The 14,329-nt window shown below is 30.4% G+C and overlaps 2 protein-coding genes across 6 annotated transcripts; one reads left to right on the top strand and one right to left on the bottom strand.

Annotated features, from left to right (window-relative positions):
• Positions 1-3: 3 nt before the first annotated feature.
• Positions 4-6,353, bottom strand: LOC145751450 (uncharacterized). 3 transcript variants are annotated; one of them, XM_082567617.1, is made up of 12 exons: positions 4,930-6,353; positions 4,062-4,139; positions 3,734-3,988; positions 3,268-3,471; positions 3,060-3,137; positions 2,728-2,982; positions 2,515-2,574; positions 2,286-2,414; positions 1,745-1,892; positions 1,158-1,303; positions 1,018-1,095; positions 4-852 (listed from the first exon to the last, which is right to left on the bottom strand). In XM_082567617.1, exons 1-12 carry the CDS (start codon positions 5,396-5,398, stop codon positions 698-700), a joined length of 2,055 nt encoding a protein of 684 aa, XP_082423743.1. In that variant the 5' UTR covers positions 5,399-6,353; the 3' UTR covers positions 4-697. The 3 variants fall into 3 exon arrangements, with proteins under 3 accessions (XP_082423743.1, XP_082423734.1, XP_082423725.1); XM_082567608.1 differs by having other exon boundaries at positions 5-852; positions 3,268-3,516; XM_082567599.1 differs by having other exon boundaries at positions 6-852; positions 3,268-3,519.
• Positions 6,354-8,472: 2,119 nt separating this feature from the next.
• LOC145752210 (E3 ubiquitin-protein ligase RING2-like) lies at positions 8,473-13,867 on the top strand. 3 transcript variants are annotated; one of them, XM_082568446.1, is made up of 8 exons: positions 8,473-8,651; positions 10,393-10,553; positions 11,366-11,581; positions 11,738-11,856; positions 12,010-12,117; positions 12,250-12,370; positions 12,604-12,760; positions 12,824-13,867. In XM_082568446.1, the coding sequence occupies exons 1-8, from the start codon at positions 8,571-8,573 to the stop codon at positions 12,914-12,916; spliced, it is 1,056 nt and encodes a 351-aa protein (XP_082424572.1). In that variant the 5' UTR covers positions 8,473-8,570; the 3' UTR covers positions 12,917-13,867. The 3 variants fall into 3 exon arrangements, with proteins under 3 accessions (XP_082424572.1, XP_082424580.1, XP_082424589.1); XM_082568454.1 differs by having other exon boundaries at positions 12,016-12,117; XM_082568463.1 differs by lacking the exon at positions 12,824-13,867 and having other exon boundaries at positions 12,604-12,802.
• Positions 13,868-14,329: the final 462 nt, after the last annotated feature.

Below are 14,329 nucleotides of genomic sequence, written 5' to 3' on the forward strand. Positions count from 1 at the left end.
AGGAAACTGGTAACAAGAGAATGCCGTTTGCTATTTATTGTTTTAAATAAAATATTTTAAAATGCTTTTAACTTTTAAACCTTTTCAAAAGATATATCACAACAACTTTTTTGGCTAATAATTTTTTAAATTAAAGTCTATTTTTTTACCTTTTGTGTGTTTAATTATCATTTTGCAATATTCCATCAAGATTAATTTTTAAAGAAAATTAACTTAACCGACGAATAAAACTAGATTAAAAATTGCAATAACTTTTTAAATAAATAAAACAAGTACATGAAGCATATTATTAAGAAAAACAATTAAAAGGAATCAAATCACAAATTAATTGAATTTTTTTGTTTTTGAATTCTATTTCTGTGTTATAATATTTTATAAACCCGTTCTTATTTTTACAACTTAATGTTTTATACAAAGGTTGTTTAAAAAAAATTATTGCGCAATTTTTTGTAAATATCTAGTAACTTACACTTGCTTTTTTATTTATGGGAATGAATGAAAATGAATATGTGGGTTATAGCGATATACTTATAACAAACAAAAAAATAATTACTCATGGGCTACGTTTATAAGTTAAACAAACGACAATTAATTTTTTCTTATTCGAATTTTTTAGAGACAAAATTAATTAAAAATTATTGTTTAACATCCACTATTCTACAATATATTGCAACTACGGATAATTTTAATAATTGCTTTACTTTCTTGGTGGTCTTACATTTTTCTCAAACTCGCCCTGAAAATTGCCAGAAGGTGAGTAATTCGCTACAGCGTAAAGCGTGCCCTTTCCATCAGTAGCAACACCGACGCCGATGCGTTGGGATAATTCCCACACCACTTGAGTAAAATGACCTAAGATAAAGTTCGATTGATTTCTTAAAATTATAAAAAAAATTTTAGGCATAAAACTATATTTAACTATTTTTGGTTGCATAATTAAAGCGTTTCAATTTAACCTTTTTCCTGCAGATTTTCCTACTGATAATTTATCAAGATGCAACAAAATTAAAATCAAACCTGTATTGGAGGCAAAAACCGGTCTTTTAAAGTCAAAGTTTTTAATCTCATCGTACCACATGTCGGTAATTTCACCTCCTAGTAAGCAAATACACCTTTGTAAGTTAAATGATTAAAAAGGATTTTTTTTAACAAGTTACCTGTAAAACGACGTTTATCCGACGAGTATTTATACCCTACATTTTCTCCCAAGTCAGATTCAGAACTATGCTTCAGTTTTCTTATGTCTAGGAGGTACTCAGCCCATTTCTGAGCTTTCCTGGTTAAATCGGAATCTCTTTTTAATCTATAAAAAGTATAAATGATATTTTTATAAACGAAACAAAGATTTGAAACTTTTAACAAATATTATTTTTTTAAGTTATGTCAAAATTTAAGATAATGTTTTAAAGGAATGTTTTATCGACATTATAGGCAATTTGGGCTCGTTTTTGCGCTCGCCATAAATTTTACATAATATTTGTTTTGCTTCTAACGTATGTTTTATTCCCTTTTTAATAAAATTTGTTATGCATTTTTTAAATTGGCTATTTAAATTCAGATTCAAAGCACAGGCGGTAATTACGGCAACAGCAATCACCATCTTTTTATAAGTATTGCATTAACAACTCAAATACCATCCGCAATCCAGGTCACAGGTCAATGTCAGGGTAACAAATGTTACTTTATATGTTACCTTAACATAAATCAATATCAAAATATTTTAAACACTCAAAACAAAACTTACTTCGGTGCCCCGTGCCGACGGCGAAGTTCGTTGTGACGATCAATACACTCTTCCTCAAACTTTCTTTTGTCACTATGACTCATCTTATTAACATTTCCACCTCCTCCTTTAATTTGCATTTGTTTAAAGTCATCTGTGACTTTGCCACCTTTCCAAAGAAAATTTTATACAAAAAAAACGTTCTAATTATAACAAAATATGCTAAACCATACTGGACTTAGTATATTTATCACTACCAAAACATATTTTACAAAACCTATTTACACAAATGGCTACAGCGGTATTTTGATCCTAATGGTTTGTTATAGGAAATTGTAACAGTTTCTTAAGGACGTTATATTATAATTGCGACCCTGGCTTTTCGTATAACTGATTTGTGTAACTTGGAGTGGGGTAAATGTTTTATTGTAAATCTCTTGGGGTCTCTTTAGGAGATAAACCATTCACTACCATTTCTATTATATTTAATGCATTGGGATAATAGTTTATTTTTTTAAGTAACAATGTGTATGCAAACTGTTTATGTAAAAAGTATTCCTACTTGAATTTTTTCCAGTCGTAGAGTCGCCTATATATTCTGTGTTGATCTCAGTTTTAGTGGAGGTTGATTTAGTGCCTCCTTTAGTTGTGATGGTCGTGGTGGTTTTGGTTGTTTTACGCACTTTTCGACCTTTTTTATTTACATAATAAAAAATATTTTTAATCAATTAAAAAATAATCGTTTACTAAAATAGCTTAACGACTTCAAAAATTAACATTTCTTTACAAACCTTTTTCGTCCGTTAACTCTTCTACGTTTGTTTTAACATTTGTTTCAGTTTTTGTACCACCTGAATTACAAAAATTTAATTACATTAAACATTTGTCAAACATTATATCGTTGGCTTTAGTCGAATATTTTGCATAGCGTAAGGTCGTTATGTGAAAACTTGATTTTATGGGTGACATGTTTTGCGGTTTATATTAAATATTTTTATACTTACTCTCAACTCTCTTTTTTCTTGATTTTTCGCCATTTGAATCCAAAGAGGAAGATGAAGAAGAAGAGGAACTTCTACTTCTGCCAAATCTTTTTGCACTCTTTTTTCCACAAGGAAGTACATTTTTCTCAAAATATCCTTCGTTTGAAATATTACCAGCGGGCTCGTAGTTGGCAACCACGTACGTTCCTGCTTTACCAGTCGCGATACCAATTCCCACATGAGTGGAACCTTTCCATACGACCTGAGTGAAATGCCCTTAAACATAAATATAAAATATAATAATAATATAAAGCTAAGTTAAATTATTAAAGTTGCAATAAATTTTGGTATACCTGTCCCCCTTACGAACCCTGGCTTTCCAAAGTTATACTTTTTGATTTCGTCGTACCACAACTTACAGATATCTTCACCTGAATTATTTTAACACACGATGAAAAATGGTCATTTTAACTAAGTTAATTTTTTTATTTGGTTATTAAAAATGGTTTGCCACAGCGTAGCTGATAACATTGTTTAAATTGCCAGTCTTTGAGGAATTACCTGATGGATTTGAACCAGTAGTCATCGCAACATTTTCTCCATAATCTTTGTGGCCAGAATGCTTAAGATTTCCAGATTTGGCAAGCTTGTTTGCCCATTCTTGTGCATGCCTAGAAAGTTCACTTTTTCTGCTTAATTTCGAGACTCCGTGATTTTTTCGATGATTATTATGAGCGTTGATGCATTTTCTTTCAAAATCAGATACTGAAATTGTAGATTTTTTCTCTGGACTTTTTCCTTTTTTACTTCCTACTATTTTTTATGTTGTTATATGTGTTAATGTGAGAATAACTGTTTGATAACAAATACAATTTACTTTTTACATACACAATAAATAAAAAACGTATTGATTTTTGTAACCGTATTGTGTTAATGTAATTTTATTTCCAAGTTTAATGTTTTAAATAAAGTTAATAACCTTCTATAAAATGTTATTCTTATATAGTTATTCTTATAAAAAACTTACCTTCGATATTCTTTTTTCTTGATCTTTCGCAATCTGAATCCGAAGAGGAGGATGAAGAAGAAGACGAACTTCTACCTCTACCCAATCTTTTTGTGCCCTTTTTTTCACAAGGAAATACATTTTTCTCAAAATATCCTTCGTTTGAAATATTACCAGCGGGTTCATAGTTAGCAACCACATACGTTCCTTCTTTACCAGTCGCGATACCAATTCCCACATGAGTGGAACCCTTCCATACGACCTGAGTGAAATGCCCTTAAACATAAATGTTAAAATATAACAATAATTTAAAACTAAGTTTAACTTACTCAATTGAATAATTTATTACCTGTCCCTCTTACAAATCCAGGTTTTCGAAAGTTATACTTTCCAATTTCGTCGTACCACAACTTACAAATATCTTCACCTAAAGTTACAAAATAAAATATTAACAACCTCTTGTATCTTTCAGGCAATCAGTTAACCATTAACCCCTTTGAAGCAGTTGAAAGGTACGCTCCGTCTGCTAGGGTGATTTAAAGCGGTTAATAAAAAAAATAAAAAATATTTAAACTTTCAATATACCCCAAATCTTTATTTAAGCAATAATTTATTTTTTTTAAAGTTAAATGAATAAATGTTTAGAATATTTTTTGTATATAAGTTTATCCTCCATATGGAAAGGTCTACCGTACGACCTAGACATAGAAAAATAATCGTTCCTGGCGGTTTGAGATATTATAGGTTCTAATTGGCCGATAACTTAGCTGCTGATTAAGTGCTGTTAACGGGATTAAACCCAGAACCCTTACGTAGTGTAAGTAAGTGTTTAGACATTACACGATTTAAAAAAACAACCACTTAAACACAGGTTCAAAAACAACCACTTAAACATCACCTTAAAGAACTAAAGTAAACCTAAAGCGACTATTGAGTTGCACCATTAACTGCTTCAAGCGTCAATGAAATACCCCAGCAGACGGGGCGCATCTTTCAACCCGCTTGAAATCAGTTAATAGCTCCACCTTTTTTTCGCTTCGAAGCGATTAATGGCTAACTAATCGGGTGTAACTTCTAACCTAATTGAATTTTTATATTTAACTTTGTTGCAGTACACCAATGACAATCTATGTAGTTAGGAGATAAAAATTAATTGTATTTGCTAACACTAAAATCGTTAGGCTGATCTCTATAGTTCCAAACAAACTAGAAACTACCTGATGGATTTGAACCAGTAGTCATCGCAACATTTTCTCCATAATCTTTGTGGCCAGAATGCTTAAGATTTCCAGATTTGGCAAGTTTGTTCGCCCATTCCTGTGCATGCCTGGATAGTTCCTTCTTTCTGGTTAAACTCGAAACTCCGTGATTTTTTCGATGCTGATTGTGAGCTTCAATGCATTTTCTTTCGAACTCAGGTGCAGACATTACAGGTTTATATGCAGGTCTTTTTTTCTTTTTACTTGCTACGTATTCTTCAAAGTCGTGAACACCTAGATCGTCTTGCGACAATTTCTTATTGTAGTGTTTCGCTCGTTGCTTAACCGAAAACGTAAGATTCGATTCCGAACTTGAAGAAGAACTTTGAGAACTTTCAGACACAACTAATATTTTCTTGTGACGTTTGGGTCGCTTTACAATAAGTTTTTTATTAGACAATCTGCGTTTAGAAAATAAAGAACCCATCTTGAACGCTCTTATTTTTAGACTAACTTATAATTTAAAGATTTGAATACGAAATAGAAATCATTAACGGATATGACGTGTTATTAACGCATTGAAATTAAATTAATGACACCTTTTTTTTAGATAATCTGTAGCGAAAAGCTTGACAACGAACGCTGTGCATTAAACTTAAACTGGTTTGTCCCTACTCAACTTGTTAAATAAATTAAATTGCATAGATTGGCCCTCGATGTTCGAGCAAGTGAACTATAAACGCACCAGTCTATGTAAGTTAACGTGATATAAAAAGCAATGTCGAGTCAGTCATGTAACACTAAACTGGTCGTAAATGTCAGCATTTGTTAAATATTAACTACAAAATATTGTATTAAAAATAAATGTTTAGTGAAAAACAAAAAAGAAACTAAAATTCCGTGGGTGTTGTTTATTGTTAAGTGAAGGTAAATAGTCAACTCGAACGCACATACGACCATATTTTATTGTTCACATAAAAGAAACGACTACGTGAATAAAAAGTTAATTTATGCTTTTGAACTCTACAAAAAAACAAAAATTGTTTTATTGCTTTGTCCTATGTAATTCTTAAAAGTTTATAGTTTCGCGTCAAAAAATTAGCAAATAAACCGCTTCCTTTTGAGCGGGGCGCCCTGGTTTTTGACTACTTTAATATTGCAAAAAAATCATTTAAATGTTGCAAAAAAATACCACTTTAAATTAAATTTTGACCTTGCCAAATTTGTCTGCGTTTTTTTAACCAAAAATAATAAATCTAAAAAACACAAGTAATATCGATGTTATATACAGTTCTGTAATACTCTTGACCTGTTCAATAATTTTTCTCTGTTTTTTTTATAGAATGTTTAACACGACATTACTTCACTGTTTTAATGTTGTCAGACCTGACTTTGTCTTAAAAGCCTAATATCGGGTGAAAGCGAAGCATAGTTATGCAACTTACTCAACAATTTGCAGTTGTTTAGCCTGTATTACGGTTACCCTGCGTATTATAGCTATTGTGTCATAATAATCTCCTGGTGTGACGTCACAACAAGGCTCGTTTTTTAAATTTTTTATAACCAAACGGTTTTTTATATTATAAAATATATTATTTTTATATTGTAAAATAGATTAAATCCAAGTTTAAAAAATCCTACTATAGAGCTTTCAACTTTTTAACTATTGGAATATTATTACTATATGTTTTCTAAGTTATTGGTTTAAAAAGGAGCGTCATGTCCTTTTACGCAAGGCTAATCATTTCATAAATCGTGCGAGCTATCTTTGTTGTCCAGGTACCATGTTTGCTTATGGATCGCTAAATTTCGCGTCATTTGACAAAATTTTCATAAATTTTTTATTTTTGATTTGAAACGGATCAGCAATAATAAACCAGTCAAGTTGTCTCACAACGTTAATATCACACCTGTAAATTTAATATGCCTAACATTTACCTTAACATATAATTAACGTTAAACAAAACAAACAGTGATTTTTCAATTAGTAATACAAACAGTGTGAGTAATAAAAATTAATAATACAATTAAATTAACACACAACATGAACCGGACGGATTAAACAAAACTTCAAATGTACACAAATATTACTAAACACAGCGAATACAAAACTAGCATATTGTGCGCTCGATTTAAGCTCGCAATAAATGGCATAGGCTTACTCTTTAGTTAAAAATGTTCAATAAAACTTGTTAAACTAACTTATACATTTATAAATTCGATTTAAACACTTTTAAACTCATGAAACATGATAGCAGTTTAAAAACAGCGTTTTGTCGAAACCCACTTGAACAAATGACAAATATAAAACGGTTACTGTTTTTACTTTTGTTTCTACGCAGTACGTGTTAATTTAAAGAATTACCAAGCCTACAACAAAAAATTTTAAATAGAATCATAACTACCCTTACTTTTAGTTACACATAAAATTTAATATTTCACAAAGTGCTGGTTACTATTTTTTGTACTGCTGTATAAAATTTAAATGACGTTGAGTAACACTACCTTAAAATATTCAAGTAGACCTAATCTTTTTATAGTAAGTTACAATATTTCGCTAATACTGCTTCAATTTACTATAGAGCGCCACTGAGGCAGTTATACGCTTTTGGCAAACAATAACGTCAATATAAAATAAGATTACTTTATAGTCACGCACCACACCTAACTTTTGTCCAAAAATTGGTCAGATTTGGAAGCCTTTAAATTCTAAAATGGCTACGGTGTAGAGAAAAATCCTAATAAACATTGACCACAATAACGTTCTTTAAAAACTTTGTTATAAGACTTTTACAATTATACAAAAGATTTAATAATATAGAATTTTTGCAAATTTGAACAACGAAAAAGACTAAAATTACGCTACAATTAAGTTCTTACATAAAAAAAAAATTTAAAGCAGAATTTGATCGGCAAAAACACTTCGTGAACATAAAACCAATGTCAAATTAATTTTAAAAATAAAAACATAAACAATAAATGTAAAATTTATTCAAAAAAATGAAACAATAGCGTTATTTCTACAGCTAAAAAACGTAACGTTTAAGTTACATGCTTAATGCGTTACATTTCTCTAAAACATGTAGATTATAATAAGATTAGTCTTTAGTTAAATTAAAATTAAATATTTAATTAAAAAAAACTTTTTAATTTATTTCAGCAATTAAGTTTTTTTATAATTTAATATTCCTAGAAACCATTATTGCTAAAATTAAGCCGTATTATTTAAAATCATTTTTGATATACTGATTTAGTCATACCGTTAGCGTGATATGATAGTTTACGCTAGGCTTTGTGATTTCCAAAAAACTTAGACTTCGTTGAACTCGTTTTTACTGAATTGAAATTGTTAGGCCAATATAAAGACAATAAAGTTGTAAATATAAAAACTAGACAAATTGTTTTAATTTTATTATGGTACGAAATCTTAAATTTTGAAACATGATGTTATTCCAATTACTTTTCAAAATTATCCACTTGACAAAGGAAATAAATATAAATAAAATTAAATACGTTGTAGTTAAGTTGTCATAAGCCTGACCCCTTCTTCGTTTGCCTTCTTCGGCAATGAACATAGTTTAAACGCTTTAAAGAACGCGCAAATAATATTTAACGATAGTAGATTAACAAAATTATTAACAAACAGGAACTTTTAAATCATGTCTCAATTGAATAGCAGCCTTGCACAAAGTAATAAAAGTTGGGAATTAACCCCATATGAGTTACAAAGAACACCTCAGGTAAATACAATATTTATAAGACCTGCAGACAAACAGACTAAGACTGTCAGACTGTCGTCAATAGGTCCTTACTAATACAGACATAAAGCACTTCCACCTCAAGAAAATCATTTGCATAATACAAACAACCTTTACCCCAAGTTATTACTTATGTATAATAAAATAAAAAAATGTGGATCTCTATTACTTTCGCACGCCCGAATTTAACAAGGCGTTATAACTTAAGTATGGCAATTGTTCAACCAGACATTAAAAATTAGTTGAAATTTGTTTTAATGAGTATAACTTAGTCCGCTTTACGAGTCAGATGTGTTAATGGGTAAACTGAATATGTGAGGGTTAGGGTAAGGGTTTAGTTTATGCAACCTCTTTGTTTAATTACATGTGCCGTATTTCGGTTACACACCCTGTTTATGTAGGGCGTGCGAAACTAATAGAGATTCAAAAATGTTTTTGGTTTTAACTCTTGCTTGTCTGCTTGTACATAAACAAATTAATCTTTAGTCCATCTTTTGTCAAAGCTAAAGCATAAATATATTTTGTTTAACAAGAGAACTTTGTTATAAAATTATGGTTTAGTTTTATCTGGTTTTATAATTATAATTGAGTATGTAGGTAACCAGACTCTTCGGCCCCCCGGACACCTCGGCCAAGACACTTTGGGCGAAAGATTTTTTATTAGAATAGCAGGGAGTTTGCATTTAAAATTTTATTTTTGGATATTTATATACAGTTTTTTAGACAGTATTTGAAATAAAATAAGCAGTAAATTAATAATTTTTTTAATGAATAATGTGCACAGGAAAAATAAAGATATAACAAATTCCTAAGGCCAAAGGCACTTGTCTTTAATCCATTTTAAAATTAGTTTTTGAAACCTAAATCTTAAAAAAAAATTTTCTAAAAACTAACATATGTCATTAATTTTTTTTTTTTTTTTTTTGTTGTTGTATATATCTTTATCCTCGATGTGGAAAAGTCGAATGCGCGACTTAAACATAGAGTAACATAAGTTACTCCGACCCAGTCTCGAGTTGCCTGTGGCAGTTTGGGATATTATAGAGACTATAATTGCCCGGTAATTAAGCTGCTGATTAAGTGCTGGCTCAGCAGGAGTTTATACCGTTTATAGCGCCTTCCTCAAGGGCGCTACAGCATGAGATCAGTGAGGATAATGTAACAACCAATTGAAAAAATTTTATATATACTGTACTTTTTGCAAAATTTTATTTTGAATATCGGTAAAATATGGTTACTCTAACTTTATACACGGGGAAAAAGCGCGCTTTCAAACTTAGTTTTTTATAGGTTTCAGTTTGTGAAATTAAAAAATTGACACAGAAAAAGAAAGAGCCTACCATGTTCTTGCAAATTATTCTTTAAAAAATTATTAATTTACTGCTTATTTTAATTCAAATATATACTGTCCAAAAAACTGTATTTAAATACGCGAAAATAAAATTTTTTGCGGTAATTAAAATGCAAACTCCCTGTTGTTTTAAAAATTTCTTCGGGCTGAAGTGTCTTGGCCAAGGTGTCCAGGGGCCAAAGTGTCTGGCAATCGAGTATGTACACGATGTAAACTTATGATCACATGATGTGTGCAATTTTCTTTAAATAATTTACAAATGTTTTTTAAAATTTTCTTTGGGCCAAAGTGGGGGCAGGTCATGATTAACCCCATTGGGACAATGTCAAAACATATTTTAGATTAAATAATCAACCAATATTTTTATTTAAGGAGGTCATTACAGATTCAACTGAAATCGCTGTTTCACCACGTAGTCTTCATAATGAGCTCATGTGTCCAATATGCCTTGACATGCTCAAAACGACTATGACAACTAAGGAATGCCTTCACAGGTTTTGCTCAGAATGCATAACAACAGCTTTACGTAGTGGGTAAATAAATTTTTTTGATAGCCTACTAATTTGTATATATTGTAACGTTTTCTTCATCTAATTACTGCCGTTTTTATTAGACAATTTATAAACTACCACACTGCACAGAGTTCAACATATAACATTTGCTAGCAATAAATAGGCAAACACAATAACAAAAAAACACAACCATTCAGCAGGTTTTCTAAAACGCAACTAACTAAAAATGTAATAAAACATCCAAACTAAGTTGTTCGCGCCAAACACTAACGGGTCTTATGAGAAGGTGTCAAAACAAGCTAATTATTTTATTGGGCAAGTGCAACAATGATTAGGAAAACTGTGATGTGTAGCGGTGACTACTATGTAAACAAACAATTATAATGCTGCTTGCTTAAAGGCCTTAATAATGACCTATTTTAATCATGTAAATTGCTAGGGTCCAGACACGCGCTAATTAGTGTTTGTATCTTGTTTTCTCGCTATTCAAACTGTTGTTTTAATCGCAATAAAAACAATCTAAAAAGTGATACATAATGTTCGTTTCTGATTCGCTTTAGATGTCCATTTATTACATTCCTCCTTTTCCAGTAAAGTGAATGCCCCGCATTTAGAAATACAATAAATGTAACCAAGTACATCAATAAATTAACAAAAATCATATAATAAAAAGGTTTGAAGGTTGTAATATTTGGCAGGTTATAAAACTTAGATATTCTGATGAAAAAAAGGTTGGAATAAATTTGTGATATCATTTTTACAATTAACCACTCCATATCGCTAGGCTTTTTTCCAGATTGTAGATTCATATTAGGTAACTTTACATTTTAAAGAAACAAAGAATGTCCAACCTGTCGCAAAAAGTTGGTTTCAAGAAGATCGTTAAGGCCAGATCCAAACTTTGATGCTTTAATAGCAAAGATATACCCTTCTCGGGATGAATATGAAGCTCATCAAGAAAAGGTCTTGCAGACAATAACTCGACACCATAATCAAGCTGCACTTTCTGCCCGCATTGAAGAAGGTCTAAAATCGCAAGCTTCAAATCGGTAAGTTTGTATTTATTTTTTATTGGTATAATAAAACACATTTTTTTTATTCTAACTATTTATAATATTTTATTTTCAACAATTTTTTAATGAAATTTTATCTCATTATATAAAGTTCATGGCTGTTTTTTTATTTATCCACTTATGCGTACACAGACTTCAAAAAACGAAAAAGCCTGACATTTCCTTAGCTATAAAACAATGGAAACCTGAGGAAACTAGTGTTGAAAAAGAAAACAAGTCCAATAACGAGATAAATTCTGCTCAATCTTCTAGTAAAAATTTAACAGCTATTTGTATTTAATGCATGATTACATTATTAAAGCCAAGCAGGAATTAAAAACTAAATATTGTAAATTATTATATTTAGGCTTTTTAAAAATGCCATAATTAAATTTTTTGTGTTAGAATTAATCAAAATTAAAAAGTTTTAGAACCTAAATCACAAACTGCATCACCCACTAATAAAAAGCGGAAGTTATCGGATGAAAATAAATGTGCTGAACAAGAAAATGTTTCCACATCCTCAAATAAAGGTTTGCCTTATTTTATATTTTTGACACCTGAAGATTTATTGAGTTTTGTTTAACTCAAAATTTTTTTATAAAAACTGTAGTTTTGACAATTCCCAGACGGATTTTAAGCTTAATTTTTATTTATTTCTTTAGACAACATCCAAGAAAAATTAAAAGAATGTGAAGTCAAAACAGAAGAAGAGAATAAGTCTGTTTTGATAGAGTTGTATCCTCATGAACTACAAACAGGACCAAAGATAGCTCAACTTGTTAGGTCTGTTACTTCTATTTTTTAGATCCAATAAAACATATTATCTGGTGCAAACTTAGATTGCCTTTTTATAATTATTGCCAATAAATTGTGATATGTTTATTTATTGTTAACAGAAATTTTCTTACGGTAAATTTTATGATAATTTTGCAGCTACATGCTTTTCACAAATATAAATTGTTTAATATTACTTATTGTAATGCTTATTTGTATGGGATAAAAATTTAAATGTTTAGGTATGTTAAAACTTCGATTGACGCTACTATTCAACATGTCTCACAATATATTTCCATGAGGATAAATCTTGAAAAACAAACTGAGAAGCCAGCGATGATAAAAAACGACACCCCTCAGTTTTTTCTGTTTATTAAAACAGATGATGACAGTATGAAGGTTAGAATCTTTATAATTTTTGTACATTTTTTACTTCAGTAAAAGCAATTACCTATTTTACAGGAGCTTCAATACGAGAAAACATTAAAATCCATTTCTAGTAAAGAAAATATTCAAATATATTATTTAAAAAAGGATGATGAGACCATTGTTTAAATTTTACTTTTTTGTGTTTTTTCTTTAAAAAAATGATAACTTTCGATAACACATACTGTAAATTTATCTAAAAAAATGTTAGTTCATCTTTTCATTAAATCCTAAAGTTTAAACTTAGAATATTCAAAAGTTTTTTCAACCACGCAAACTATTAAATAATCTGTTAAAGTAAATTCGCCTTGCTTTATCGCTTAAATTAGATTCTCCCTTTAGGAGTTTACCAACCTTACTCTACTTGATCAAAAAAGGTTGACCAGATAATAAAACAAACCCATTCACACAGATTAATCCCAGTATAAGAAAAGTTATGCTGATAGTGGGCCTAGAAAAGGGGCAACTTGGGGTAACAAATGTTACTCTATGTTTAGTCAACCTTTCCAGATTAAGGATAAAGATATATTAAAAAAAACTAAAACATAATTTCAAAAATCACCCATATGACTTTTTAAGAAAAAGAACTAATGATATATAATAAACACTAGATGGCCAATTTGCTAAAAAAATGAAGCTAACCTTGTAAATCCAGATCATGCCCAAAAACGCATGGCAAGGTACATGTAAATGTCCGTTTTTTTGTATATATTTTTATCCTCGATGTGGGAAAGTAAAATGTGCGACTTAAACATAGAGTAACATCAGTTACTCCGACCCAGTCTTGAGTCGTCTTTGGCAGTTTGTGATATTATAGATTATAATTGCCCGATAAAATTACTGCTGATCAAGTGCTGGCTCAGCAGGAGTTCATACCCAAGGGTGCAGCAACATAAGATCAGAGGAAATTAAACCCACGGCCTCATGTGTGATGTAGCAAGTGTTCACTACACCACTCTGCCGGTTTGGGGGCTTGTCCCAGATCATTGCGTAAAACAGAAAAAGAAAAGTGACTAGGCGATACAGAAAGAAACGCAAAATAGCAGCTAATCAAGCATGGAACTGCTTTTTCAAGGTCGGTCCTACTAATTACCACACAAGCCATAAAGGACAATACATTTACCACACGGGAACAAAAATAAAACAGACTGTTTTTTGTATTTAGGGCAACTAAGGGCATATCCTAAAAGAGGGTTAGGGCTGGGCTGATGAAAAGTATTCCAGTGTCGGTATGAGTTTTTTTTTTGTTAAATTATAGTATCCCTAAATAATCAGTCAACGCGTCCTGGGTGGGCCTACAATTTCTTAAAGAAAATACAACATTTTTATTAAAAATTGCGCATAAAAATGTCAAAATGTTAGTAAAATGGAATTCTGGTTAACATTTTTTTTAGATTTTCTATGTAAGAAATTTTTGTAAATCAAAATATTTATGTTTTATTCCTATAAATGCATCTTTAAGACCCATTTTGATCTTTAAAATCAAAGAAAATGACGTAACAATCTGGTTGAATCAGTTAAACTACTTGTGTTTGTATATAT

Source organism: Corella eumyota, chromosome 1, assembly GCF_963082875.1.
Source record: "Corella eumyota chromosome 1, kaCorEumy4.1, whole genome shotgun sequence".
NCBI classification, from domain to species: Eukaryota; Metazoa; Chordata; class Ascidiacea; order Phlebobranchia; family Corellidae; genus Corella; species Corella eumyota.